Here is a 27,093-nt window from a genome sequence, read left to right as displayed (position 1 = left end):
GTTTTTGTCATAATTGTTGTTTTTTTTGTTTCTATTCATATGAAATTGGGCAATGTTTTGCTCTGTACTAGTACTTTTTTTTTTAGCGGAATTTGTTTCCATCTTTTTTTTTTGTAGTTTGTTGTGTGCGTTTTTTTTTTCTTGGTGATATTACACTTTTTTGTTTGTTAGCTTTTTTACCCTCTGATGCTGCGTCTCTTTGTTTTCCCTATATTTTCTTGTTCTTCTTTGAGCGCTATTTCGTTCTCAGTTGGTTTTCCGTCATCGTTCTGCGTACGTGAGGGAGTGTCGCATCTGTGTGTGTTCCCCGCTTCTCCCGAGCCGGCTGCTGCGCTTTCGTTCTTCACGAGTGTTTGTGGGGTGGTAAGTTGTTGGGCGGCGTCTCTCATCCTTGCCTCTTTTTGCATCTGGCTTTTGTGTCTCCTCCTTTGCGTGCAGGAAGTGCTGCGTTTAAGGTACTCTCTGCCCCGCGTCCCCTCCGCCCCTTTCCACTTCTTCTCACCGCGTCTTTCCTGAGGGCGGGAGCAGCCGACGTCATGTCCGCGCAGCGGTGTTCTGGCGACATTGTGACGGTGGGGTCCCGCGTCTTCTTTTGTCCGCGGGACGAGCAGCTACCGTTTTTGGAATGGGCACAGGAGGAACAACGGTTTGTTGTTCTGCGACGGGATGCGTGTGACATGGCGCCACTTCTCGCTTCGGAGCAAACTGCTGCTGCGGGCTTGGAGTGCGGCACGGTGAAAGTTCCATGCTGCGCCTTGTACGGTGTTCTACCCCTCAGGAGCACATCTATCCTGTTGTATGTTGCACAACAGGAACGCGTGGCGACGCTGCCTTTGTCTGAAACACATGAGGTGTTCGCTGTCAAACGATTTGCCTGGATGCGCCTGCCCTCGCCACGGATGGGGTCACCCGTTCAAGACACCTTGAAAGAGGATGATGGGGAACATCAGAATGCATTTTCTCCTTCTTCTGAGGGGCTCTCGGAGGACATCGTTGCTAAATATTGTGTTTTGATTGATTTGTTCTGTACCAAGTCACAACAGCATTCAGGAGGTTCGTATTTTTTTTATTCTCCGACAGTTAATTTGGCGTTGGATCCAAGTGAGTTGGTTGAGGACCCGACGGCACATCACTTGGGGGTCTCTTCCGCGGAGAATAACTCTGATTACGAGAGGGGTTCCCTTTCTAGAGAGAACCACGTTAGTTATCACTCGCAGCACGCTTTTCAATGGAATGCCCCATTAATTCACGCATTCGCGTCGTTGCATTTGCCTGCTGGAACTGTCTTCTCTTACGTGCCGGTGTTTATTAGGGGTGTTGTTGCCATGCCCCCTGCACCCGCGGACGGCGTCCAGTTGCTGCTCATCAACCGCCTCAGCTACCGTTGGGCCGGTACACGCTACAACCGGCGTGGGTTGGACTTGGCGGGCACTGGCATCAGTGCCAATTTCTCCATATCGACTCTGTGGGTGTTTTCCGCAGAAAGACAAAAGCAAGGCAATGATGCGACAACCGCATTTTTTAATGGGGAGAGAAGAATGGCATCCTACCAGGTTGTTCGAGGGTCCATCCCACTTTATTGGAGCCAACGAGCAAATTTGGCCCTCATGCCGGAGATCAACATTGCATCGCCTGGTCATGCGGTATTTGAACTGAGTTCACATCTAAAACTGTTAAGTAGACTTATTCCGGGCACCTCCACGCTTCACTGTCTTGACACGACATCCCTTGCTGAAGTGGAGCGTCCTCTTTCAGAGGCCTTTGCTTTCGCAGTGACCAAGTTTCGTGAGTCGGATGTCAGAAGCGACATCTCCTTTGATGTTCACTACACCAAGTATGATTTAAAGGGTAGACTGAAAAGTAAGCTGTCGTACGACGAGATCCTTAAAGGTGTAAATGAACTTCTCAATGGTGGTATGGAGGGGGAGGCAAAACGTGTCGACTTCTCGCAGTGGTGCGGTCGGCCCTTGGGTAAGGAAGATACTCATTCGGATGTGGAGGCAAATCACACCTCTTCCCTAGTCTGGAGGCAAACGCATCAACAAGAGCACTATGTTCGTGTGAATTGTCTTGACTGTTTAGACCGGACCAATCTCGTCCAGTCCATGCTTGCGGTTGATGTGCTTCCGCGGATGATTCGCTACGTGCGTGGTGAGAAACATATAATGAATAATAATCATGGTAGTGGTGCTAACGCGACAGAGGATTCTGAGACGGAAGAGGAAACATATGAAGAATCCATTAAACTATGCAAGAAACTCTGGGCTCAACAGGGCATAGCACTTTCTCAATTGTATGCTGGGAGTGAACCTCACTTTCTTCACTTACTTCTCAAGGGCACCTTGGGACGGTTTTTTCTGCAACAGACAGTCCTTATTTCATCGCGCCGTTGGCTTCAACAGAACTTTTACGATGGTGACAAGCAGGACATCATTTCCGTACTCACCCGTCAACATGATCCGGCTCTCACACAATCTGAATTTGAGAGACGCTTTTTACGACCCTTCTCATTTCTGAATAAAATGGTGGCGTTGGGTCTCATCGTCGCAGTATTTGCTCTTGCGGTGAACCTGACCGTTACCGTTCTCTTAACGCGGGATCTCATGTCAAAAGGGCCTTTGGTATATTCACTCGTTTGGGCGATGTACATCGTTGTTTTGATTTTCTTTATTATGCGTGATGGGGCTAGCTACACAAACGGCCCACTGTTTAGGTGAGTTGCCGTCCTGTGTTTGAGGCAGGGGACGTTGCCTCCCTGCTTTTCTGCGTCGGTGGCGAGTGGCGAGCGCGTTGAGTGGTAGGGAGTAACTGTGACGGAGTCGGTTGCTGCCTGCGACGTGAGCGGTCACGGTTTTTCGGTGGCGTCACCTGCCGCCACCTGCCGCCACCGCACACTCGTGAGTGAAGAAGGCGATGGAGGAGCACTAGGAAGGGTAAAATGGGAGCACCAGTGATCCTGGGGCCGCATTTTTTTTATGCGTTTTTAATTTTTTTTTCGGTGGGTGTGTTTCTTTCTTTCCACGCCCCTGTCTACTTTGTAGTGTTTCCTCTAAAGAATTTTCATGATCGTTATCCTCTCCTTCAGGTGTTGTAGGCGCGCACTAAGTAGATATATTGCAATCCCCCCCCCCCTACTCCCTCTCCCTCCTCCGCCTCGTCTTCTTCGTGTGGGAGTGGGGCTTCTTAGAGTGGACTACCTGTAAACACGGGGGAGTGCATGCGCGGTTTTTTTTCTTGTCCCCGCTTCCCTGGCTTGGCTTGCATCTCTTTGTGTTTGTGTGCTAGGGCAGGTAGTGAGGGAGGAATATGCTTCGCCGAGGACCCCGGCTCGCATGCCTGAGCTGGGAGGTGAAGCGTAACTTTGGCTGGCTTTTATTCTTTATCGTCATGTTGTACGTCATCTCATTTGTGGTCGTCTGGCTCTTATCCCCACTGGTGCAGGAGTCATGGACGGCGTCGGGAGGGTCGCCCGTCTCCGTCCCCGTCCCCGTGACGCTTCGCGAGCGCTGCTCCGTCAAAATGTACCGCCACTTCCCGGTTTCATTGTCGTTCACCGCCTCGTTGGAGGCCTCAATGAAAGTGCTCGGTCGCCAAGGATGCGCCAGCGTGCGAGCACTCCTGCAGGACGCCGGTGTGACTCGCTGTCCCCAGGGCTTTGCCCTTCAGTGCGTTGCGGGTTACGCTTGCAGCATACTTGATGACGCAACGATGAACATGAAGGCGTTGAAAGATATCTGGGGAGTTCGCTACACGAAGGCCAAAAGAGATGAGAAGCACCCGTGGCTAATAATTGTCAATCACAGAGGAATATCTCCGTCGAATCTGGTGCATCAAGGCAATGCGGTGCTGTCGGCCCTCGGTCTTGCGCATTTGGTGGCTCGTATTGAACGCTATATCCGTGCATGTCGCGTACCTTCTGCCGAGGCGATACTGGCCGCATGTGCGCTGGAAAATGCAAAAGGCGCAAGAAAACAGGCCAAACGATTTGTTCTAGTGGAGCTTGCGACTGGGAATGCCAACCTTCTTTTTAGCCTCTGTCCACCGGATCCTTTGCGTCGATTACGCTGCTACGGTGTAGAGCCGGTTCCTGCTTTATCCGCGGATGCAATGTCGTATCAAGAGCATATACGTATCGTAAATAGTGGGGTTTCCCCGCTTAGAGATGGATCGGCAACCCACGTGTTGCTTCATGGAATTCTGCACCAGCTTCCTGTTAACGACTCCTGCGCGTTGATTCGTGAGGGCTTGCGTCTTTTAGGGCCAAACGGGGTCCTGCTCGTGGTGATGTTGTTTACTGGCACCTCCGCGGCGTGGCCAACGGGCCATCATCCCTTCTTCTTTAAAAACACTGCGGTGGAGACGGACCCTCTAAATGTGTCACATGGCTCGACTGTTTTACGTTACTGCAGTTCTATTACGGGTGAGGATTACGACCAGCTTGTAGAAAAGGTGGAGTTCCTGTGGAACGCGCCAGAGTTTGTTTTTTACACCCCGGAGTTTAAGCGAACAGGCGTGTACGCGGTGCGTCTAACGCGGTCCGCAAAGATGATGTCGCCTTTGCCAGGCGAGGAGCGAAGGACCGCGACGCCAGAGGAAGAGGAGCCTGCTCTATACAAGACCCTGTGCACGAACCCAAATAATTTGGATCACATGAGGGACGCACAGGCACTGTGGGGAAAACGTGTCCTTGAGATGCATCACGCCAGCGTACGACGAAAGCTTAGGAAGAAGCATTACGTATGGTCAAAGAAATGAGGCTAGTGGACGCGTCATCTTTTTTTTTTCGTCACATATTTTTTTCCCGTCGGTTCTCCTGCACATGAGTCTTGCGAAGAGGAGGAGGAGGACCATAAGATGCAGAGCGACATGTTAGCCAAAGAATGCCGATGCCCACATTTTGCTGACGCTTGCCGCTCTGTTCCCTCTATGTAACTGGTTGGCGCTGGACAGTTTTTGTTTTTGCTTTCGTTTTCAATCTTTCTAGGTGCTAATACATTGTGATCTCCACACCTCCCTGCGGAGTTGTGACCGGAGGACCCCCGCTCATTTTCAACGCGTATCTCTACAAAACTGCAGGTTGCACTTTGGCGTAACCCCTCTCTTGTACATTTCATATATACATGTGTGTGTGTGTGTGTGTGTGAGTATTCCTGCGAAGGAGGGGTCCAGGCACGCGCGGCGGGTTTCTCCTTTTTCTTCCGTCGTGCTACCTCCGAGTTGTGGCGGCTCACCACGGCGAGAGAGGTGGTCCATTTATTATTGTTTTTTTTTTGCTGTTATTTTGTTGAACTCCATCACTCCTCCTTACATGTCGGGTCACTTAGGCTTTTTGCTCCCGCACTTCTCTTTTTTTACTGGGCAGCAAAGGGATACAGCGAAACCTAAGGCGCCTTACTGGGTGCTCTATACACAACTAGAGGGAGCGGGAGCGAGAGCGAGAGCGGAGGATATAGAAGAGGATAAAGGCCCCTTTGCCATCGCTTCAATAAAGAAAGGAAAAAGAAAGCGCCCATTCGTCTTTTTGGAGGTGACCGTATATATTTTTTGCCCCTATACAAACACACGCACAAAAACACAAATTCAATCTCGCACTCAACAAGTCTCTTCACACCCGTTTCTCCCTCGCGTTCTCCCAAAACCCCTGAAAAAGTTGAAGTGAGTAAAGGGTTGTAGGCGGAGAAAAAGGAGGAGCTCTCATCGGCTGGTAATAGTACCATCATGTCTTGTTACACACAGTGCTGTTACGGGTCGATTCACAAGGGAGCCAATTCAATGGGTCTGCGAAGTGTGATGAAGCGGTTTTGGAGTCCCTTCTGCCGTGGCATTGTTGGGCCGGAACTCCATACGTACGGCTTCAGTCAAGTTTTTGACAGCATTCGGACCGGTGATAGCGACTTTACCTGTCAAGTCAACGGCAAAGTAGGTGACGCCAGACTTATTGAGGACTTCTTTATTATGATTCTCAGTGGTTTTGACTTTGTCGACGTTAAGGTGGCGACATCCTCCGTGAGCGATGCGGTGTGTAACCCATGCAATTTCAAAGGTTTCTACACGCTGGAGCACACCCGGCCCTTCTTGGGGTGGGCTCCTCCGGTCGTTGCGCCCACCCCAAGGATAGCGCCGCGTGACAAGAGGCCCGTTGTGCCCAATGCTGACTACGGCGAGCGCTCGGAGATGCGCGAAGACATCAAAGGAAAACAATTGCAGGCTTCTGCGCGGGATTCGAATGCGGAGCAAGAGAGGCGGCTGCTGAAGGTGCCATTTACGTCTCGAATCGAAGGGTCTGAGTGCGGCGTCTCGCACATGATCCTTCGTTCTGCCGTCCTCGATGTTATCATGGGCGACCCCAACTGCCCCGCCGCCTTGAAGCCTTGCCTTCAGAACAAGGAGGCGATGGAGGCGCTTGTGCGTCTCCGACGCGCGAGTGTGCGCCCCGAGATGATCACCGACAAGACACTCCTGGGCATCACCGACAAGAAGGAATCCTGGGCCTCTGCGTTGGGCATTCTCTAGTTAATGCAGTTGACGGGCGGCGAGGGGCAACTAGCAGGTGCAAAAATGAAAGAAAAAATGGATGCTGATAATGCAGACATTACACACAACAACACTCTTTTGTTTTTTCTTGTTGTTGTTGTTGTCTTGCTGTTCTGGCATCTGGAGTGAGATATTGTGGTGTGCTAAAGCGCTGGTGGAGAGTAATAGCTGGAATGACAATTTTGTTGACTATCTTCATTCTCTAAGCAGCGCCTTCTGTGCGGAGCTCATTAGACTTATTTCAGCTGTGTCACACAGACGAAGCATGGAATTAGGTAAGTGAGAAGGGGTAAGACAAAAACAAAGCAGTTTTGTTATGCCCCATTTCTGTATGTGGACAGTGGTGAAGGAGGAGGAGAAGCAGTTGAGCTACCTTATTTGAGTTTGCTTGCGCTATTTGTTATTGCTGTTGTTGTCGGGACGTCATCGGCAACGCTGCACTCTCCCATTTTCTTTTTTCTCTCTGTATGTGTGTGCGTGCTTTTTTTTTTCGGTCCACCTGTGTGCTGCCTGCCACTTGCACCGATGCTGGAGGTGTCCAAGGGATATTCAATGAACCCTTGCTCCAAGAGGCGAAAAAAAAAACAGCAACAACAAGAAAAACGGACGAGCTGCTGTTATTGCTTTAAATGGTATTTGTTTTTCTTCTGCTTTAGTTTGTTTTCTGGATTCGTTGATTTGTTTGCGATCGCATGCTTCTTGTTTCCAGACGCCCTTCCACACCGGATGCAAGTTGGTTGTGCTAACTCTCTCCACTCTATCCGTCTAGGTGTGCTTGCGTCCTTTTTTAATGTTGTCTTGTTTCTGTCGCCCAGTGTGCCACTGCGTTTCTCTCTCTCGCCTGGGGTGCCGCTAGCGGTTGGCTGCCGCGACGATGTTCGCGCTGCTGCCGCCCGTGCGCCTGGGAGGCAGTCCGCCGCGAAACTTGACGGCGAAGGCGGGCGCGAAAGGAAGTGAGGGCCACCCGAGAGGAGGAGGAGGAGGAGGAGAATAAAAAAAAAGGGAGGGAGAACGAGAGCGGGGAAGGGAAGTGCAAGCGGCGACCTGAGACAGCCGCCAGCAGACCATTTGACTGCCCTAGTTAACTGAGACAATGCTCAGAATAAAGTAAAAAAATAAAAACGGAGAAAAGAACTCCAACAGCTAGAAAAGAAGAATTGTGCAACAGAGTGCATTGCATATGCACACCCACACCCACACATATGTGCCTCTGTCGAAGTTTTCTCTTCGTGGATGTGTGCGTTTCCTTAGGATGTGTTTTTATGTGCGTATTTACGGTGCCTCTATATATATATATATTTGTTTGATCGCCTTTTCTCCAAACTTCATCCTTGCACCCAACTCTGTGCCCGCAGTTCGCAGCAGGTGCGCATGAAAGAAAAAGAGTTTTTTAAACACACTTTCGTGGCCCCAGTCAACCGGCTAATGTCGCGCGTCTGCTGGGCGGGTGAGGAAGAAGCGAGAGGCGGTTGAAGACGACGTGAGGGTTGGGGGTGGCATCCCTTCCTTTCTTCCCTCCGCCCACTCTGTTTCTGCCCCATGAACTGGGACAGACTCGGCGCAAAGGGAGAGAGAAAGTGGGAGCGGATTTTAAACCCTCGCTGTGTTTTTCATTCAGTAATTTACTTTTTGTTTTCCGCTTTGTTGCGTTGTTGTTGTTGTGGTTGTTGTTTTCTTTTTTGCCAAGTTTCCTTCGCCTGTTTTTGTTGTTGTTTTCTTTCACCTGGTCTCGTTGCTGCAATTCGCTTATTTATTTTTCCCACGGAGATGCAGGGACAAAACTGGATCAATAAATAACTGGCTTAAGTTGCGCAACACGCGCACACATGAAAAGACGTATGCACGCGATTACATTTATTTCCACTTTTGCGCGGCCGCATCCGTTTCTCTTTCATCCTCCTCCTTTCTCTCCGACTTTCTCCGACCCACTCCTCGTGTTTATAGTGAGTAGCATCTGTGGTGGGAAATGCGCGGTGTATCGGCTGCCGAAATCGCAAAGTTCCGTGAGCTTCAAAGTCATTGGTGGGACCCAAATGGCCCGCTCCGTACCTTGCATGCCTTCAACCCGCTTCGGGTGCAGTACATATCCAACACATGCAAGCACTTTGCAAAGCGGTCTGATTTTCTCGCCCCGTCTGGTATCACGCCTGGAATGCGTATACTTGACGTGGGCTGCGGCGGAGGCATTCTCTCCGAAAGTCTTGTGCGATTGGGTGGCAACGTACTTGGAATTGACATGTGTGAGGAGAGCATTGATGTGGCGCAGCAGCGTCGGGAGCAGGCCTTGCGTGAAGTGGCATCCTGCACCTCACAGGACGCTGCGGCCTCGCTTGCATATCGCCACGTTTCCCTCAACACGATTGTAGCTGAAGAGAAGCAGCAGTTTGATCTCGTAGTCGCCTCGGAGGTTATTGAACACGTTGATGACGCACCGGGCTTCTTGCAAGATCTTTGCAACGCGACAAACCCGGGCGGGATGCTTATTATATCTACGATGGACAAGTCTATTAGAACAGCTATTAGCCACGTTGCTGTTGCTGAGTATCTCACAGGAGCGGTGCGGCCAGGTACGCATGACTGGTCAAAGTTTGTTCCTCCCCAGGACCTTTCTAGGTGTGCACAACAGCATCACCTACTTCAAGTGGATCTTCAGTACATTGTGACGTGGCCAGACGTGTTAATGTCTTTGGCCACTCGGCAGCTGCAGTTTGGCTTCTCGCTTTCAAAGCGGTTTGATACGGGGCACTACTTTTGGTCCGGACTGAAGATGGCGACCCCCACGTCAAACCCCACTCCGTAATTTATGCCGGGACGATGAGCTGCTTGAGGCACGAAGAAAGGAATGAGAGGAAGAAAAGAAAAAAAAACATTAGTTGCATTTCTTTCCTGTCCCTCGTAGTCCTTTATTTTTTTCTACTAGAGAACGGCGGAGTTGAGAGAAGGGTGTTCGGCTGAAAGCGGTGGGAATGTGTGAACCCTTGCTTTTCGCTTGGAGTTCCGTATGGCGTGGCTGGTAGATGTTTCATTATTATTTTTTTTAAATTCTTTTTGCTTTTTGGTCTTGAGCATCCAGATTTTATTCATTCTTTTTTTTTGTGACACGCGGTGCATGTGGCCTTGGCGCAAGGTAGTGGGGGCAGACTTTAATGACCATCAAAGGGACAATCCGTTTCGAGGACCTCGGGGAGCCCGTGCAGCGGCTCCTGAGGTCGCTGCGGGCCGGCTACACGGACGAGGACATGGCGTTGCTCGAATACGTCTCCGTGAAGGACATGGCAAAGATTTACGGGGAGATGTCGTCGGACCGTCACGCCGAAGAAATTTGGGACGAGCTCCGCGCAGCCCTCAAGGCCCGGCAGGAGAAGGCGGCACGCCGTGAGCTGGAGCTACACAGTAGAGAACAGCAACTTGCGCTGGAGCGAGAGGCGGATGAGCGTGCGCGGCGCGAGCAGGAGGAGCTAGAAGAGGCGGAACGGCAGGCGGCGGAGGCGCGGCGTGAGCGACGGGAGGCACGTCGCAAACGTCGAGAGGAGCAAGCCGAGGAAGAGGCGGCTGCAGCTGCCGCTGCGGCAGAGGAGGCCGCAATGCGGGCGGCGGAGGAGGAGGAGCGCCAGCGGAAGGCAGAGAAGAGGCGGAAGCGGCGAGAGGCCCGTGAGCGGGAGTTGCAGGAGCAGCAGGAGGCTTTAGAGGCGGAGCGGCAAAAACATGCGGCGGGAAACTCAACCTCACAAAAAAAGGCCTGGGAGGAATATGTTGCCAGCCACCCTCTAGAGTTTGGCGGTTGCAATCAAAACATTGAGCAGAAGCACGTCGAGCACAAGCTGAAGGCCCCACCTGCGGCCACGAAGGAGCTTCTTAACCGAACGTATACACCCAAGTGCCCTAGGTGTGCCACAAAATTTATGGTGCCGCCAAAGGCGTGGGATTGTCCACTGTGTCTGCGACGGACGCGTCTACACATCAAGGTGTGGCAACCGGACGACTCTTCCAGTGAGTGCATGATTTGTCACACCGGAATTGGCCGCTTCTCCCGCCATCATTGCCGAAGCTGCGGCCGCTTAGTATGTGATACCTGTAGCATGACAAAAGCTGTGATTCCAGCTTTAGGCTTTAATGTCGCGACAAAAATATGTGACGACTGCGCGCAGCTTGGCCGTCGCCTTGTATCAAATCAATAAAGGGGACTGCAAAGTTATTTTTCCAGTAAATGCACCTACCAACTTGCTCTAGTACATGCCTGGTACCTTTTTTTTTTTTTGTTACTGTATTCGCCCTGCATCCCTGGGTGAGGAACGCCGAACGGCGGGTGCGAGGGATTTACCGAGATGATGACTGTTCCGCTGCGTTGTTGTTTTTTTGCCTTTGACAGGAGCTAACTGAAAAGAAGAGGAACGTGTGACGATATATATCTAGCGACTTCTGTTTGCTGCTCTGAGCGGCGAATTGTGTTGTGCATCGTGTGAAGGAGAGTGAAGGCAACTGACGAGGCGAAAAAGAAACGTGAGAAGAGGTGTCCCACCACATTATTAGTTGATTATTATTGTTATTTCTCCTGACGATGATTGCTTGCGCCACCACCCCCACCATGGATGCCTCCCCTTCCAGTAGCTATAGCGAGAGTCGGGAGCCGCAGCACCGACGCAGGGGACATTGCGGACGCGAGCAGGGGAGACGGTGGCGATTTTGACGCCACACTTTAATGTTCTATTTGCTCACTTTGCTGATGCTTCTCCCCATTGTTTTTATTATTATTATTTTCCCTCCGCTGTGCATTTCCCCTAGTCACACCGAGAGCAGTCGATCATAATAACGTGAGGGGGCAGAGCCAAAGGAAAAATAAACACCGAGACACACCGCCACATAAATAATAAGTAAAAAGAAAAAAAGAATAAAAAACTATGGATACTGTGGCTCTCACCGTCAGCTCACTTGTGCATCAGGCGGAGACCCTGAACCTTCCAGTCATCCGTAGCAAGTCTCTCGCACTCACTATCGCCGCAGGTATCCCCATCGTGGTGCTCCTGCACGACACGTCAGACTGGTGGTTGCCAAAGAACTGGGAAGTCCCTGTCGTCTCTTGGTTTCGCCGCAGGTGGCGTCAGGACCCCGAAAGCAAGGTAGCGCACCTGACACTGGCTCGCAACGCGGTCCTCTTCTTCTTTGTAGCCATGGCACTGAGCGAGACCCCCTACTACCAGACGACAGTGGACTACGTGGCCGACCGTGTCTCAAGCACCACCGCACGCAAGTCCTTTGATGAGCATATTAAGGCGTCCCGACGAACTGCGTTTGGAGCTGCCAGCGACGTAGTGGGAGAAGAAGGGTACAGCGACGCGAGTGTCCGCCAGCAGCGGGACACGGCGCTGCGCCGTCGTTTTGTGCATGACAACCGTAACGGGAACTAGACTGAGGAAGAGTTGGAGGTGGGGAGCGACGGATTCTCGCCTCTGCACAAAGGCTGGAGTAGAAAAAGAAAAAAAAGAGGCACGCAGCATGTGACAGCCGACGATGGGATGAGGTGAGAGGAAGGCAATAGCAGCAACGCTGGTTCTCCCCAAAAGCTACTGTTCCTATCACAGAAGTTTGACGCCGACAAGAATAAAAACATCAAAGGAAAAAAGGAAAGGAAAAGAGAAGCCACACAATTATTACGTCGGAAGCAAACAGAAGAGGAAATATATATATATATGGACATTGAAGCAATAAAACAAACAAAAAAAAACAAAACATGATGAATTAAGTGTACAGCGTGGGGAGGGAACAGGTGAGGGAGAGACGATGCTTGGCATGATGGCAGTGACGGTCGCTGGGTAGCGTTTTTCCCTCTTTTTAAGCCTCTTGTATTTCACTACTGTTGTTTGGGGGGACTGAATTCGTGCGTCCCAGCAGGGCACACTGTGTAGGTGTCTGCTGTGCGATTCTAGGGGGCGGGGAGGGCGAGGCGCACAAGGGTGTGCGGCGACGCAGAATGCCAAGCGGGAGAGGGAGAGAGATGGTTGAGGGACGTGAGGCAGAACATGACCATGCGGTTGTGCTTCTCCCCCTTCTCTCTTTCTTCTTGCCTTCTCTGAAACTATTTTTCTTCTTGGCGATCGGTTCCCGAAGGAATCCTTCTCCCCCCGCCTTCGCAGGCCGGCCTCAAAATGATATTGAATACATCATTGCCATAATTCGGTTTGATTTTTTGTTCGCCCACATTGTCTTTCTAAACGTAGTTTTTTTTCTTCTATTTTTGCACCGGCTCTTTCCGGAACGGGTCCATCTTCTACGCCTTCTTTTTGGTGCTATTTTTATTCCTCTTTTTTTTTTCTTATTGGTTGCCACTATCATCTTGACGCTTCTTTCTTGTTGCCGTTGTAGCATCTGGAGGGGGAACGGGCGCCGCACAAGCAGGCAGTGTGACGGCTGCGGGTGCGAGGGTCCAATAGAGAGAGAGAGAGAGAGCGACAAAGAGAGGGATCGCTGGCTTTGAAGCGGCAAGCGCAGAAGAAGTAAAGGAATACACACACACACACACACACAATTTACTCTTTTTGCCTATCCCGTTACATAGCTACATAGAACACGTATACACATAGATGACGCGCAGTGGCGATGTGAGTGTTTTGCGCGACATGACAACGCATAGAGATTTATACCGCAGCCAACTGAATGATGTGTCGACGATGAGTGGCCCCTTCAAGGCGGCGGCAATGGCATCCTCAACGTCGGCTGTACCTGCACGGCAGACGGCAGGGTCAGTGGCCCCTGAGGACACAGTGTTGCTTGAAATTCTTATTCCTGTGTATATTAAGCTGGAGGATCGTGAGGAGGTGTGTCGCGAGCTGGGCGTCTTTGTTCAGACAGGGCGTGGTGGAGTGAACAGCCTTTCGCGAAAGGTGTGTGTGCGTTTGACGGACCCTACGGACCCGTTCTTTTTATTCGAGCTCGAGCTGCTTGAGGATGACTATGGTTCATTCAAGCAACGCTTGGAGCTTCTTGTGGACTTCAGTGGGTTTCCCAGGTACCTAGTCTCCATGCTGAACGGTATTGTTAACGGAGCCATGCCGTATTCGGTTTGCTTTGTCGTAGACAACCGGGACACGCTGCGCGGGATGCTGCGGGTTCTTGAACGGACGGAATTCCGTACGGTGGAACACATCTCGCTCTTGTTGATGCGCCAGGGCGACGCGGGGCAGAAGCGGTACCTGGCGGAGCGCTTTCAACACTTCGAACGGGCGTACACGCGGGCGGTTGTGGAGCACCGCTCCGCCGCGGCGGCGGCAACTGCGAATATCGAATCATTGAAGAGTGAAGTGGCGACACTGCAGGAAGGCTGTGACTCGTTGCGGGAGGAGCTGAGGCTTGAGGTGGCGAAGTCGGAAAAGAATCAGTTGTCCAGCGTCAGTCAGCTGCGCGAGGAACACGCCAACGAACTTGCGCGACTCCGCAGTTCCATGGAGGCTGAACTCCGTCGTTTAACGGGCAAAGCGGAGGAGGTCCAGGCGCGACTGATGGAGGATGTGCGAACAAAGGACAAGAGTATGCAGGAGGCCAACAAACGTGTGACCTCGCTAGAGTCCTCCATTGTGGCGTTGCAATCGCAGCTGCGCGTGGCTGGAGATAAATGCCACGCCCAGGCGCGGGAGCTGGAGGAGCTTCGTTCCTCTAACCATGAGCTTCAGAACTTTCGCTCAAACGCCACCCGCTCTATCTCTGACAATGAGCTCCATTCCGTTAAGCTGCAAGAGCGCGTGCGTGGTTTGGTGCAGACACTAAAGTCACGGGATGATGAGGTCCAGTCGCTACGGGAGCAGTACCAGAAGCAGGACGGCTACATACGTATCATTACCTCACAAAATGAACAACTAACTGAGCAGAACAAAAAGAACGAGGTGTCACTAAAAAAGGCACATCATATCATTGCAACTCAGTTAAATCACATAAAAGGTGCGAAGGAGCGAGAGCGCATGATGCGTAGTCAATTACGCAGCCAGGAGGCTCTACTACAAGACAAGGTGGACACTGTTACCCGGCTGAGAGACGAGTTAGCATCCTCGGCAGAACGGGGGCGGGTCCTTCAGGACAAAATCACTGAACTGCGCGATCAGCTGGGGAAGACAGATGCAGCGCGGGAGAAACTTGCACAGGAGTTGAAGCAGAGTCAAGATGCCCTTATTCACCTGCAGAGAAGCACCAGTGTAAATGGACGACACTGGTCTGTCTTAGCTACCACTAGCACCAGTAACAATTTCAGCAGTGGACTTGGCATGGGGCTCAGTAACAGCCTTGGGTCGACGGCAAATGACATTTACAGGGAGTTCAATAAGAATGCCGTGACCACCGCGCGAACGGCGGGTTGGTTACCCTCAGACGGAACCAACGATTTGCGTGGGGTGCCCGCAGCGCGTTCTCAGAATGGGGTGCATGGATCTGACAACAATCCGCACGGCGTTGTGGTGGGTGAGCCGAAGTATGTTGGCAAGGCGTCACAAGCTGCGGCGGGCCCCGCAACCAACAACGCCGCAAATGGTTTTGAGGCCGGGGCGGGAATCGCCCCTGGTAGCGGTATGGCAAAACTGTCTACTGCCTCCGAGAGTCACGTCATGAACGGGAAGTACACGCGTCAGCCTTTGGATACGGCGGCAGTCAATGTGGCGTTGAATGCGAGGAGCCAAATGTTTGCCACCAAAAACTTCTTCAACGATGGTTGTGACAAGGCGAACCCCGTAGCCAATGCGGCGTCCTTCGTGGAAAAAATACCGGGAACCATGGCAAAAACGGCGGCCGCTCCAAGCGCTTACTTTTAGTGAGATGTACTCTTACTGCGGCACAGGGGCGCATAGATTTGTATCTCCTCTTTCCAGCCTGGAAAGGCCTTTTTTGTTACTATTATTATTATTTTTTTTTCTCTCTCCCTCTTGCTGTGGCGCGGTTTTATAGAAAGCTACACATCTACGGGTGTCGAATCAAAACGGAAACGATGCATACGGGCCAGAGGGGCTACCCGTGCCATTACCCCATAAGAGTGGGTGCTTGCCACCATGACTCACACACGTCCGGGAAATAGCATATAAAGCGCCATGTGATATTTTCCTATCCTGACTGTGCTTGGCCCTGTGCGTGTGCGTGCATTTCTGTCACTGTTACGTATTTTTATGACTGCTCCTGTTAGTTTGCGTTGGTCGCAGGCGTACAAAGACGAGTGATGTGTGTGCCACTCCGTTTTTCTCGTATTTGCTATACTTTCCCTCCTTTGCTGGCCACTGCCTCTTCTGCGTGTCTCTCACAGCTTTGTGGGTGCGGGAGACGCTTTGTCGCAAGACTCGCTAGCAGAACGAGGCTGAACAAAAAAAAAGACACAAACGACGAGAGGCAAGTGCAGGCTGGCCGGATGAAAAGGGAGGATTACTACAGCCCTGGCAACACCGCCGCTCCATTGCCAAATGGCCGTGAAGGCCGCGACAGGGCGAACACCGACGCGACTCGTTCAGAGCTGCGTTCCCCCCCGTTGCGTCGTGACGCACATGAGCCCTGGCGCAGAGGTTTCGGCGGAGACGCTGACACGCGTTTTTCTGCCGCGCCAACTGGAACTGATAAGAGCGCCATCAGGGATAGCACCGGATTCCGCGTTGAGCGCATAGACAGTGCTTCGTCCCTGGCTGTGGGCGATATCGTTGGGTACGAATTTGTCTCAGAAGACGGAAGGTGGAATTGGTCCATTGGTACAGTTCTGGCATCTCTCAATAACACCGGCAATGCCGTCGGTAACGACGACGACAACGACGCCATGGGCACGGACCCTAACCTTGTCCCCTTGGCGTATTGGAGAATTGCCCTCGACACACAGGGCGTACAACGACAAAGCGATTCTGCGACCAAGGCGGGTCGGTACGAGGATCCGGCACAACATGACGTCCTTCGAAGGCTGCAGGCAATTGAGGAGGAAAAGGCTGCGCTTTCGCGGGAAACGTACGCGATGGATGTCGTGGAAGCCGAAAAGGCAGCTGAGTCAGCTCGGGAAAAGCTAAGGTTGACAGTTCGAGAGCAGCGGAGCGCGCTGCGACAGCTGATAAAGCCTCCCAATGTGTTGCGACTGGCAGTGCAGGCAGTGTTTTCGCTTCTAAGTATTGAATTGTTGGTGGAACGAAGTGAAGAAGAGTGGGAGCAGATGCGGCGCGTATTGTGCTCGGAAGCCTTTGAGGAAAGCCTGTCAGAGCCGGCTACGTCTAGGTTGGATGAGGAGCAAGCCGACATTATCACCCAGCGCTTCTTAACTAACCCGCACTTTACATATGCGTACATGGAGGCAACTAGTCATCTTGCGGCGCTCATGCAAAGGTGGGTGGAAGGCGAAGTTCAGCTCTATGAAGCTCGTGCAATGCTTCAATCCGTTGAGGGGCGTTTGGCCGAGTTGGATGAGGAGGCGAGGCAGAAGAAGCGGGAGTTGCGCTTTTGCCGTAACCCCAGCAACTTTACAAGGACAAGTAGTGACCAGGACGATGAGGAGAATGTACGCTATGCGTTGCAGTCCTTTCAGGACCTTGGCGAAGTCTCGTTTGTGCGCAGTGATGAGGCGGCAGTAGTTGTCCGTTCGTCTGTGTTCTGCAGGTTTGTTGCGCCCACGTCGGCTTCCATGTCAGCACTCAACAGCATGACGATTCAACGAGATCGGCTTGCCCGCATCCGCTCCGCTGCGTCGGGAAAGCAGCGGCGTGTGAGGTTTGGATCGCCTGTTAGTGATGCCGGCTCTACTGACCAAAAGCTTCGTGAGTCGCGTGAGGCGGCGCATGCGAAAAAAGTCTTGTGCGATCAGTCAATGGAACGGGAACGCATCGCAATACGTGAGTTGGAGGCCATCTACGAGAAGCATGTTTGGTACACCACTGCATTGCACAATATACTCCGTCGGGCTATCGCCGCTGGTGCCGGCGCTTCCCTCCGCGGCAAGGGCGATGCCGTGCAGCTTGCAGCCGCGCAAATGCGAGTACGAGAGTTAGAGGAGGCTCTTCGCGACAAGGAGCGCGCCCTCCGCACTATGCAAACTAACCACGATGAAGAATTACATTGGATGCGAGAAAAAATGCGGAGAGAGGCACGGGAAGAGTCGGGACCCATCCCTGACGACGCCTCCATGATGGAATTGCAACAATTTCGCCTACACCATGACGAAGAGGTTGGTCGGATGCGAGTGGCTGCGAACGAGGCGCGGAAATGGTCAATTATTCTTCTACTTGAACTGCGGAAGTCCAAGGATGCCGCAATTGCGGACATGCAGCAGGAGTACCTACGAGAGCTGAATTTGGTGCGTGACGAGCTTTCAATGCATGAGGGGCGTCAAATGAAAACAGTGACGATTCTTGAGGACGCGCTTGCGCACAACAGCGAGGAGGAGGAGGAACACCAACGGCAAAGAAGGCAGCGGCGTGCGCTGAAGCGTGCGCTGAAGACGCTTTCTGGTTCGCGGTCCCCTGAGCTGTCGAGGGCGTCACCCTCGCGACGCTCCCCAAGAAATCTGGCTTCGCCGCACGAGACGACGCTCCGTCGTCTTCCTCTTCGCACTGGCACTCCGGTACGGCGACTCTCCACTTCAGAAGTTTCTGGGGCTTCGAGAGAGTTGCCTGAAGACAATGTTGTTATTTTGCGAGATCGCCTTGTAGAGGAAATGCGTGATCGCGAGTTGATTCAAGAGATGCTTCTGCAGGAGCAGCGAAAGATTCAGTTGTTGGAGGAGGAAAATGCCGGGCTGAAATCGGACCTGAAGCAGGAAGTGGAGAGACATGCGACACTCAAGGAGAGGTATCGGGAACTACAAGACGAAATTTCGGCACGGTCGGGGACTGCGCGTTCCGGTTCCAAAGGATCTAGGAGAAGTGGCTCCGGGAGCGGCGATCGTGATGCCCGTGAGCAGATCGCGGAACTGCAGAGCATCATTGCCGCGTACGATCGGCAGTTGGAGGAATTGTTGGAGGCTGAGGGGTTAAAAAAGGAAGGGACTCCCTTCCAGGCCTTGCGGGACTACCTCGCAAGACTGAAGGCCTCCTGTGCTGCCATGCAGGAGGAGCGTGATGCACAGTCTGCTGACGCGAAAATGTTGGAGTCATGTCTGAAGACGGCCGCAGATGCCTTGGAGGATGCGCTCATGCACGATGAACGGTGGTGCCTCCGCACCACCGATTCCCAATACACCACGTGGCACTGGAAGAAGTTTAAGGGTGACGATTGGGGTCGCGTCATTGCTGACACTCCTGAAGCTCTGGCAAAGGCACTCGCACGCGGCGTCGCTGCCGCCTGCCACGTACCAGAGGACTACGTTTTGAACCTCAACTACCACGATGAAGGCACGAGCCTTTACGCCTCGTTTGACCTTCGTCATGACCCAACGATGCCCTCTGAAGATATTGCGTCTCGTTTAGAGGAGTGTAACTACTACGAGTTGGAAAGGTTGTACGCTCGCCGGTTTTCCCCGGAGGAAGGGGTTGACTCCTTAAGGCGGAAACTGCGCGAGAAGGAAGAGGAGTTGCAGGACTTGCGCACCAACATGGCACGTCTACGACGTGAGGCTAAGCACTCAGGTGGCGGGAGATCAAAACCGTATTTGTTGGAGGCGTAAAACCAGTGGAACTTGCTACCCCCGGCACTGCGAGACGGAATATAAAAAAAAAAAAGAAAGAGAACGAAAGAGAAAAATAAAAGACAAATGTATGGATTCCTTTTTCTCACGGTGATGCTACACATTTCTTAAGTTTGTGTTGTACTACACTGCATGTACAGATTGGATTATGCGACGAAAGAAAAAAATGCAAAGACGAAAAAAGTAGCATGTAAAATAAAATGAGAGGGGGGGGGGGGAATTGAGCTGAAGGGGTGGAACAACTTGTATACGTCTTTTGTAGTCCCACTCTTTGTACTCAAGGTAGGCCTTTGACTTCAATTGATTGCTGCAAAGGAGAGAAGCGAAGATGAAGAAGTTTCTTGGTGTATATTTTGCATTTATGTTGACTCGTGCTCCATTGCGTTGTGGAGCTGTTTTGCTTTACCTTTTCCTGTTCCTCCTGTAATGAGCTCGGCGATGACGTCTGTGATTTGTCGTAGTTTATGTATATATTGAAGACGTGATGATTGATAATTTGCCTGTATAGGTACTCTTAGTTGGTTCCATATGCGTGTGTATGTATACTTGCTCTTCACATGCGCAATAGGTACAATCTACCATTAATGCTTCTTCGTGGTGTTGATTACGTCTCTGTAGGCCTCATTTGACTGCGTGTGTGGTTCACCGTCGTCAACCTTTTTTTTGTTGCTTGTTTAAGCCCCGCGTCTGTAGTGCGTAACCGCGGTTTTGAAATAACTTTCTGTCACTGAGTGCGTGTGGGCGTGTCTGCGGTGAGTGGGGATGTGGGGGTTTGCCGCGTGTCTGGCTCTATGCATTTGGTGCCAACCTCACAAGGCGTTCTGTGAGGGCGACGGTGTTTGTTGCCTCCGTGACGGCTCGCCAGCTCACAAGTGCCGCGTCCCACACTTCCTCCAGGGCTGCTCGTGTTTTTTTTTTTTGGGGGGGGGAGGGAGGGGTCCGTGCAGAAGCGCAGTCTGATTGCCTCCCTACCCTTTTTTTTCCCCCTGTTATTTTACTTTTCGTTCTGTGACGTATGTGCGTGCCTTTCGAAGCGCCTCGGTGGTGGTGATTTTGTACGGACGCCACGCTCTGTGCGAATGGCGGGGGGAGCTGCGATGAAGGGATGGGAAGGCTGCAGTGGCACGGCTGAAACGAGGGATTATCGTTCACGGCGCGAGGCTCGCTGCATTCGCCGCGTGATCCGACTGGTGTTGCCGTTGACAGTTTCCCAACAATCCCAACCGCCAGGAGCTGCTTGTCGTTGTTGTACCTTTTTATTTCATTGCGTTGCCTAAAGGGAGCTATTCCTCCCGTAGCTCCGCATGTACGTGTTCGTTGCGGATGTGCGTTGGCGCCAAACACCTGCAAGGCTATTGGACGTACTCTTTCCTCTTGAGGCTCGAGGGAGAAGTGTTTTGGCAACCATAGCGTCACCTGTTTTTTTATGTTTACTTCTCGTAGTTTTTGCGGTTGTTATGGCTGTTGTTTTCGTTGTTGTTGTTGTCGTTACTCTTCCCCCTATCGCCTGTCCCGCAGGCAGGGAGCCGCGAGGCGGGAATTCCTCATATGCATAGGCCTACTGGGAGCCTCTTCTCTCCACCCCCTTTTCCTGCAGAGAAGATCGTGTAGGATTTACTTTTTTTTTTTTTTTTTTTTGGGGGGGGGGGGGTAGCTTCTGCATTGGGTTGTTGCAGCCGTCGCACGCGCGTTCCCATGCCTGGTCTTGCTGTTGTGTTGACTTTTGCTTTTTTTTCCCCCCCTCTGGTGGCACGTGGCAAAGTGAGGTAACATCTATTTGAGAGTGCGAGGTATTGTCACTTCTCTCGCCTGGGTAGTAGAACAGCAATGAGGCGCCTTGTTCTTCTCAGCCGAAGCTTGCGTACTGGCGCAACTGCTGCCGCCGTTGTGGGCTCTTTTGCCGCCCCCTTTCGCGGGCAGGCCACGTACGCTCAAGGCGTAGAGGAGTCGACGTCCGCATCCTCATCAGGTGGGGACACGCCTCGCGAGAAGGCGCAGGCGAAGGAAAAGGGGGAGAACCAGAAGGAAGAGGCGCAGGCAAAAACGGATGCTCTTGGGACTCCCAGTGCAACAGGCAAGCGTCGCAACATTGTGGTATTGAGCAACACCACCAAGGCCGTGTATATTCACCCGGCGAACCACATCGCCTCTTGGTATTGGTTTATCACGGATTTCCACAAATGGTTTGTTGGTATCGTCTTTCTTTTTGTCGGGTCACAGCTGTTAGCTCGTTATCGATTGTCCAAGCTGAAGACGGTGGTTCAGGCGCAGCTGGGAGAAAACCTCCTTGACCAACGTACGCGAGACCTTTTGAGTGACATTGAAGTGCTGCGGCGCAAGGATCCTCTTCGGCTAGAGCAGGAGGCCAATGTGTTCCACGAGCAGTTTTGGAAGCGGCGCGCCATTGCGGTGTCGGAGTCCAGGAACGAGGTTCGCCGAGTGGAGTTGCAGCGGGGTATGCTTCAAGGTCAGGCTAGAGGAACCGACATGACGGAGTGGCTGGGGGCCAAAGCGAAGGACGATGAGGAGCGCGAAGTGGCGCGACGGACACAAGACTACATTCAGGGCTTCCATCAGCACCTCAAGTCGAAGCGTCTCATCTGAAACCCTCTCTGTGCGTGTGACAAAAAAAAAGAACAACAATAAAATTTTGTGTTCTTCGCGGAACCACGTCACCTCCCTTTTTTTTCTTTTTGTTCTCTCTCTCTCTCTCTATCTCATCAGCAGGCCCATTTCTGTGGTGGTGTCGTTAGATGAAGAGCAATGAGTTGGATACTATTGAGACCCGTTTTTTTTGTTTGTTGTTCTTTGGCTTTCATTGTATCTCTCTCTCCCTCTCTCTCCGTGTCTCGGTGCGTGGTTCATCTCTATGGGCGTTCATTCGATGTACGTCGATAGCTCTTGATGGTGTACTCCGCAGCATTATTATTATTACTACTATTATTGCCTTTTAAAAACTTTTTTCCCATTTTTCTTTTCCTCTTGTGCACCTCTGCTTACGTGTGTTTCGCAGCAATAGCCCACGATGGTGAAGCCGCTCGAGGCGGCGAGGATGCTGGTCACCACGGGCGGCCTCATCGCCGGCACGATTGCCTTGGCGGTGTTTTTGTTCACCAGCTGGGGCAGCGCGGTGTCCGCCCTCTTGGCGCCCCCCTTGTCGGGTCCGCTGGCGCTGTTCTCGTCTTCGGAGCTTTTCTCGGAGGCGGTGCTGCTTCTGTCGTGCCTGGAGACGATCAAATATATGACGCTGGCGAACTACATGTGTTTTGCGCTCCTCCTCATGCTTATCCTCCTGCTTAGTGTCGTGGAGGAGGCGATGCTCGTTGTGAAGGAGTCACTCGAGGCGAAGGCAAAACTCCCGTCGACGGAGCTTCTGCGGCAAATGAACGGCAGCTACGAACGCGCCCTCGCCATTAGTGGCAGCGCTTACAAAATGAAGCAGCTGCTTGTTGGAGCGAAACACCGAGGACAGGTGTGATGCAAGTGAACCGCCTGCACCACCCCCTTCTCCGAGGAGGCGTCTGTGTGTGTGGGTGTGGAAATAGGCAGCTCAAAGAGTGGCGCGGGTGTGACCCGTAATGCTCGCAGGGTTCCTTGCATCACAAAACAAAAAAAAGAAAAAGAAATGAAGGGTGTGTCAACATGGGGCAAATATGTAAATGAGTTTCTCCTGCTGTGTTCAGGTTTTTCTTTGTTGTTGCTTCTACCCCTGGTCGCTCGCACTTTGATGCACGCGTGCACATGCGTTGCGAATAACAAATAAATACATAAATATTGCAACATTAGGGATTAGGGGCAAGAGAGTCCTGCGGAGGCTAAGCGGGAAGCAGACAAAGAAGGAAAAAAAGGATCGCAGCGATGCAGCGGCTTGCAAGAAAAGGGATCCTTCGTCCCACAGCACTACTGCGACGGCGCTTTGTGCCTCCATGGGAGCGCGACGGCAAGTCTGCGGAGGAGTTTTTTTCAGGCCTCATGCAAAGCGCGAACCCGATGCTCACGCGTCAGAAGCACAAGGAACGCCGTGAGGAAGCAGAGCGCAGATCCGTTGAGGAGGCGCCATCTCCGGCGGAACTTCGGCGCATCGAGGCAGTTCACGCCCACAATGAGTCCGTTTTGAAGCAACAGCGGAACTTTCTGCCTTACGGAGCGAAACCCATTGTTTACTTTGAACGCAATCAAATGGCTGCGCTTGGCGAGTACGAAATGGCGTTGCAGTCGTCGAGTGTCGCGGCGGGTGCTACAGGTTACTCTCCAGCGGTGCAGGGAATGTTGCTAGCGGATTTGCATCAGAAGTTGCCGTACCGGTATGAGTCGTATGTTGAGCCTCGTGGTCGCCAAGCGCAGTGGCCATTGCATGGTACGGCTGGAGTCGTTCTCGACATTGACGGTGTTGTTTACCGCTCACACAAACTCATTGAGGGCTCAGACACTGCAGTTCGTAAGATGATGGAGTTGCGTATTCCATTGCTTTTCATGTCAAACGGTGGTGGTAAGTCCGAAGAGGAAAAGGCAAAGGAATTGTCACAGCTCGTCGGATGCGAGATTGATCCGTTACAGATTATTTTTGCCCAAACCCCGATGCAGTTGCTCGCGCCCCTGTACAAGGATCAAAACGTGCTGATCGTTGGCTGCCCGCGCTGCGCCGAGGTGGCAAAGATGTACGGCTTTAATCGCGCCATCTCTGTTCTTCAATTTCAGGCGGAACATCCGGAGTTGCTGCCGTACAAAAAGTGGGGCGAACTACAGAAGTGTGAGGCCGGTACGGTTCCATTTCCGGAAATAGCGGCTATCTTCGAGTTTAATGACCCAGATGACGTCTTTAGTGATGCGCAGTCCATACTGGATGTTCTCTTGTCTCCACGGGGGCAGGTCGGCCGGTATGTGTCGAGCACACAGACTATTCCCTTTTTTCTTTCATCAGACGACTTGCTCTGGGCGACCGAGGCCCCACTTCCACGCCTCGGTCAGGGTGCCTTCCGTGAAATGTTGTCTGCTGTCTTTGAGAGTGTGACGGGACATGGACTACAAGTGACAACGTTTGGAAAACCGCGCGCCATTGCCTACGCTTTCGCGGAGCGTCGCATGGAAGAAGTGTCCGCGCGATTGGGGTGGGACCCGAAGGTCCTCCGCGCCATCTTCATGGTGGGCGATAACATTGATACGGATATTGTTGGTGCCAATGCCCGGGGTGGCCGCTGGACGTCGGTTCATGTCCTTTCCGGCATCGGCGTTGCCCCCGTCGCACGGCGCACCCTCGCAGAGGGCGACGTGGAGCTCGAGTGGTTAGAGGCGAATGTCGCCAAAACGCCCCACTACGTCGCACCCACGCTGGATCACTTCTTTCGGGAACTCTTGGCGTTTCCAGAGTCGGCCATGCTGCAGAACAAGAAGCCCTACTATGGAATGCCGAATCCTGTAGACCTCCTTGAGACATACAACTTCCCAACAAGTAACTAATAAAAGGGGTTGTCTCCCTCGTCGTTGTTGTTGTTGTTAACTAAATTTTCATCGGCGCATTTAATGCACGTGAATGTGTGTGTGTGTGTGCTTTTCATTTTTAATGGACGTGTATAATGCGTCCGTTGAGTGGAGGAGTTCTCTCTCCCTCCCTCTCCTTTTTTTTTCTTTTTCTTTTTGCGTGCGGGGGCACGTACGCGCGAATGGGAGAGGGCTCATCGCGGCAGGCCGTTTTATATGCTTTCTTTTTTTTCGTGTGTCTTTTCCTTGTATGCGTGTGTATTTGTCTGCTGCTTATGGAAGGAGTTTTGTTTTTGTTTGCTATCACCTCGTTGTTGTAGCAGCAGCTTCCCCCGTGGGAGCTTCGTTTCTTTCTTCTTGGCCTTCCTAAGCCGGAAGGAACAATCGGCTTGGAGTGCGCGCTGTCCTTCTCCCCCTTGTTATTTAACTCGCTTGTGCCTGGCGTTGTGCGGGGCCGATGCACAGACAGGCACGTGCATTTTTAGGTGATGGACGCTCAGAGTGCAGGGGAGGCGCTGCTTAAAAACCCGCAGTTCATGGAGCTCTTCCAGCGAGCTCTGGGCGGGGAGAAAAACCTCCGGGACATGCCGCCGGAGGGCGATCCGCGCCGTGAGAAGTGGCTGCGCGACATCCAGGCGAAGCTGCAGGAGGAGAGCCGAACTGCCATGAAGGACAAACTCGAGCAAATCCAAAGCGACGAGAACGGGCAGTGGATGTACGTCCTTCCAGAGCCGGGCTTCTGCGTCAAGTGCACCACGGCCGGGGGCGGCAAGATTTTCCTGAACGTGTGCCAGCACGAGCGCATCGCCGAACCCATTCCAATTGAGGAGGACGAAAATGCGGAGGAGATGAAGTTTAAAATTCCGCTGAGTTGCGGCCAGGCGCGGCCGAGCACCGACAAGAGCGGAAAATCATGCAAAGTGTACGACGTCATTGTGAATCCCTCGACGGTGCAACGCTGCTCAAAGGACCATGAATTCCGCTGCTTTGTCGTCTCGCTCTGTATCCACTGGATCAAGCAGAAGTGCGAACCCACGCTGAATGCGGAGGAGTACAGAAACATGAACTTCAAGGCAAAGGGCGTTTTAGAACCACAACGGATCCGTTTATCTGCTGTACCCAAAGCAGCGAATGCCATGGGGGATGAAATTCGTCTTCCCCAAAACAGTGGTGCGGCGCTGCCCCCAACCAACGTGGGAGGCCGCGGTGGCACAGGAAGCCTTATACAGGAGCTGACGAACGCACCGTCAAATACCGCCAGTGCCTCAGAGTCTGTGCCTCCGCCGCAGTTTGTGGCTACGAAGACAACGACAACGACCACGGCGTCTGCAACGACTCCAGAGGAGGAGGCAACAATCCCTTCGCTTGTAAAGTTGGAGACTGAGGGGGTCTACGATTGGTCAAGGCACGCGAAACCAATGCTTAACCCTTACCTGCGGGAAAATGTTCCCGCCGCGTATGTGGTTGAGGTCGCTATCCCGACAGTGGCCTCCATCGCCGAGGTGGAGGTTCGAGTCACGGCCCGGTCGGTCGAGCTGATTTACGTGGACGCGGAGGATGGCGCGCCGTTTTTGATCATCCCGCTGGAGTTTCCCATAGACGAAGATGCACCCAACGCCAAGTTTGTTCGAAAGACGCACATGCTTAAAATGCGTCTTGCAGTGAAAATTCCGGACGAGACGAGCGAGCTCGCCACGAAGGCGGAGCGTGACGCAGACGAAGTTGAGGAGGAAGAAAGGCGTCTGGCACGTGAGGCACGCGAAAAGGAGCTCCTAGAGCACAAAAAACGCGTCGAACGGATGCGGGAGGAGGATGAACATGTTATGAAGGAGCGGAAAAGTTATGTGGAAAATTTGGCGGCTGTGCAGGAGGGAACGATGCCTCCTAGCCTTAAAGAGGAGGTGGAAAAGCTTCCGCCGGAGCAGCTCCGTGTTATGCTGCAGCGGTTAGAAACCAAAACCCGCAAGGGGGATTCCGTTGATGAGATGCTGGAAAAATTTCCTCCGTCCATGGTAGATGCCATCTGCCGTCACATTCGTGATAAGTTGGGGCTCGAGCAGAGGCCGCCGCCAGGTGACCCAAACAAACCGACACCAACGGTGGATTCTGGCACAGCTGCCCCGGCGGCGGCAGTGGAGGGGGAAGCAAAGGGTGTAACTCAAGAGGGGGAAGCGGAAGAAGGACGTGTTGAGTACAACTTTGCAAAGAAGTCAGAGAAGCTGCTCGGCGTAGCGTTTCACAACCGGTACCTCTTTGCTTTGGACTGACACGGGAGGTGATTGCAGAAAAGAAGCATAATCAATGGCAGCTGGTGCCCCGCTCGCTGAAGGGATGATGCCTGGGGGAGATGGCAACCCTTTCGCTGTTCCCCCAGCCCTCAACGGGGTGCAGGCAGTTTGTTACCGTTTTCCCTCAACGCCGCGCTTCACTTGTCTCTTTTTGTGCCTTCTTGAAACCCCCCCCCCCCC

At 52.5% G+C, this 27,093-nt stretch overlaps 12 protein-coding genes across 12 annotated transcripts, besides 19 other annotated features; all 12 read left to right on the top strand.

The window, feature by feature from the left end:
- Positions 1–103: 103 nt before the first annotated feature.
- Positions 104–144: a sequence feature (A-rich).
- Positions 145–536: 392 nt separating this feature from the next.
- On the top strand, positions 537–2,717 carry Tco025E_01920 (putative synaptojanin (N-terminal domain), putative,inositol/phosphatidylinositol phosphatase; the record flags this gene model as incomplete). The annotated part of the gene is made up of 1 exon (XM_029368856.1): positions 537–2,717. The coding sequence occupies one exon, from the start codon at positions 537–539 to the stop codon at positions 2,715–2,717; it is 2,181 nt and encodes a 726-aa protein (XP_029231122.1).
- Positions 2,718–3,120: 403 nt separating this feature from the next.
- Positions 3,121–3,165: a sequence feature (GA-rich).
- Positions 3,166–3,306: 141 nt separating this feature from the next.
- Positions 3,307–4,755, top strand: Tco025E_01919 (uncharacterized protein; the record flags this gene model as incomplete). The annotated part of the gene is made up of 1 exon (XM_029368855.1): positions 3,307–4,755. One exon carries the CDS (start codon positions 3,307–3,309, stop codon positions 4,753–4,755), a length of 1,449 nt encoding a protein of 482 aa, XP_029231121.1.
- A 366-nt stretch (positions 4,756–5,121) lies between these two features.
- Positions 5,122–5,146: a microsatellite.
- Positions 5,147–5,772: 626 nt separating this feature from the next.
- Positions 5,773–6,513, top strand: Tco025E_01918 (uncharacterized protein; the record flags this gene model as incomplete). Its single annotated transcript, XM_029368854.1, has 1 exon — positions 5,773–6,513. The coding sequence occupies one exon, from the start codon at positions 5,773–5,775 to the stop codon at positions 6,511–6,513; it is 741 nt and encodes a 246-aa protein (XP_029231120.1).
- Positions 6,514–6,612: 99 nt separating this feature from the next.
- Positions 6,613–6,647: a microsatellite.
- An 855-nt stretch (positions 6,648–7,502) lies between these two features.
- Positions 7,503–7,523: a microsatellite.
- A 637-nt stretch (positions 7,524–8,160) lies between these two features.
- Positions 8,161–8,175: a sequence feature (A-rich).
- Positions 8,176–8,248: a microsatellite.
- Positions 8,249–8,500: 252 nt separating this feature from the next.
- On the top strand, positions 8,501–9,334 carry Tco025E_01917 (3-demethylubiquinone-9 3-methyltransferase; the record flags this gene model as incomplete). Its single annotated transcript, XM_029368853.1, has 1 exon — positions 8,501–9,334. The coding sequence occupies one exon, from the start codon at positions 8,501–8,503 to the stop codon at positions 9,332–9,334; it is 834 nt and encodes a 277-aa protein (XP_029231119.1).
- A 33-nt stretch (positions 9,335–9,367) lies between these two features.
- Positions 9,368–9,401: a microsatellite.
- A 279-nt stretch (positions 9,402–9,680) lies between these two features.
- Tco025E_01916 (zinc finger protein, predicted) lies at positions 9,681–10,712 on the top strand (the record flags this gene model as incomplete). The annotated part of the gene is made up of 1 exon (XM_029368852.1): positions 9,681–10,712. One exon carries the CDS (start codon positions 9,681–9,683, stop codon positions 10,710–10,712), a length of 1,032 nt encoding a protein of 343 aa, XP_029231118.1.
- Positions 10,713–11,056: 344 nt separating this feature from the next.
- Positions 11,057–11,082: a microsatellite.
- Positions 11,083–11,432: 350 nt separating this feature from the next.
- Positions 11,433–11,939, top strand: Tco025E_01915 (uncharacterized protein; the record flags this gene model as incomplete). The annotated part of the gene is made up of 1 exon (XM_029368851.1): positions 11,433–11,939. The coding sequence occupies one exon, from the start codon at positions 11,433–11,435 to the stop codon at positions 11,937–11,939; it is 507 nt and encodes a 168-aa protein (XP_029231117.1).
- A 204-nt stretch (positions 11,940–12,143) lies between these two features.
- Positions 12,144–12,171: a microsatellite.
- A 789-nt stretch (positions 12,172–12,960) lies between these two features.
- Positions 12,961–12,993: a microsatellite.
- Positions 12,994–13,035: 42 nt separating this feature from the next.
- Positions 13,036–13,056: a microsatellite.
- A 56-nt stretch (positions 13,057–13,112) lies between these two features.
- On the top strand, positions 13,113–15,323 carry Tco025E_01914 (spindle assembly 6; the record flags this gene model as incomplete). The annotated part of the gene is made up of 1 exon (XM_029368850.1): positions 13,113–15,323. One exon carries the CDS (start codon positions 13,113–13,115, stop codon positions 15,321–15,323), a length of 2,211 nt encoding a protein of 736 aa, XP_029231116.1.
- Positions 15,324–15,393: 70 nt separating this feature from the next.
- Positions 15,394–15,422: a microsatellite.
- Positions 15,423–15,907: 485 nt separating this feature from the next.
- Tco025E_01913 (dynein heavy chain, cytosolic) lies at positions 15,908–19,126 on the top strand (the record flags this gene model as incomplete). Its single annotated transcript, XM_029368849.1, has 1 exon — positions 15,908–19,126. The coding sequence occupies one exon, from the start codon at positions 15,908–15,910 to the stop codon at positions 19,124–19,126; it is 3,219 nt and encodes a 1,072-aa protein (XP_029231115.1).
- A 43-nt stretch (positions 19,127–19,169) lies between these two features.
- Positions 19,170–19,214: a microsatellite.
- Positions 19,215–20,564: 1,350 nt separating this feature from the next.
- Positions 20,565–20,637: a microsatellite.
- A 128-nt stretch (positions 20,638–20,765) lies between these two features.
- Positions 20,766–20,785: a microsatellite.
- Positions 20,786–20,974: 189 nt separating this feature from the next.
- On the top strand, positions 20,975–21,751 carry Tco025E_01912 (uncharacterized protein; the record flags this gene model as incomplete). The annotated part of the gene is made up of 1 exon (XM_029368848.1): positions 20,975–21,751. The coding sequence occupies one exon, from the start codon at positions 20,975–20,977 to the stop codon at positions 21,749–21,751; it is 777 nt and encodes a 258-aa protein (XP_029231114.1).
- A 93-nt stretch (positions 21,752–21,844) lies between these two features.
- Positions 21,845–21,866: a microsatellite.
- Positions 21,867–21,970: 104 nt separating this feature from the next.
- Positions 21,971–21,998: a sequence feature (GA-rich).
- A 70-nt stretch (positions 21,999–22,068) lies between these two features.
- Positions 22,069–22,092: a microsatellite.
- An 80-nt stretch (positions 22,093–22,172) lies between these two features.
- On the top strand, positions 22,173–22,625 carry Tco025E_01911 (uncharacterized protein; the record flags this gene model as incomplete). The annotated part of the gene is made up of 1 exon (XM_029368847.1): positions 22,173–22,625. One exon carries the CDS (start codon positions 22,173–22,175, stop codon positions 22,623–22,625), a length of 453 nt encoding a protein of 150 aa, XP_029231113.1.
- A 380-nt stretch (positions 22,626–23,005) lies between these two features.
- Positions 23,006–24,604, top strand: Tco025E_01910 (HAD-superfamily subfamily IIA hydrolase; the record flags this gene model as incomplete). The annotated part of the gene is made up of 1 exon (XM_029368846.1): positions 23,006–24,604. The coding sequence occupies one exon, from the start codon at positions 23,006–23,008 to the stop codon at positions 24,602–24,604; it is 1,599 nt and encodes a 532-aa protein (XP_029231112.1).
- A 509-nt stretch (positions 24,605–25,113) lies between these two features.
- On the top strand, positions 25,114–26,892 carry Tco025E_01909 (PIH1 domain-containing protein 1; the record flags this gene model as incomplete). The annotated part of the gene is made up of 1 exon (XM_029368845.1): positions 25,114–26,892. The coding sequence occupies one exon, from the start codon at positions 25,114–25,116 to the stop codon at positions 26,890–26,892; it is 1,779 nt and encodes a 592-aa protein (XP_029231111.1).
- Between the last annotated feature and the right edge of the window lie 201 nt (positions 26,893–27,093).

Source organism: Trypanosoma conorhini (assembly GCF_003719485.1).
Source record: "Trypanosoma conorhini strain 025E chromosome Unknown Tco_14.4_contig_00069, whole genome shotgun sequence".
NCBI lineage: Eukaryota > Euglenozoa > Kinetoplastea > Trypanosomatida > Trypanosomatidae > Trypanosoma > Trypanosoma conorhini.
The sequence above is the reverse complement of the archived record's forward strand: the minus strand, read 5'-3'. Positions and strand labels throughout refer to the sequence as shown.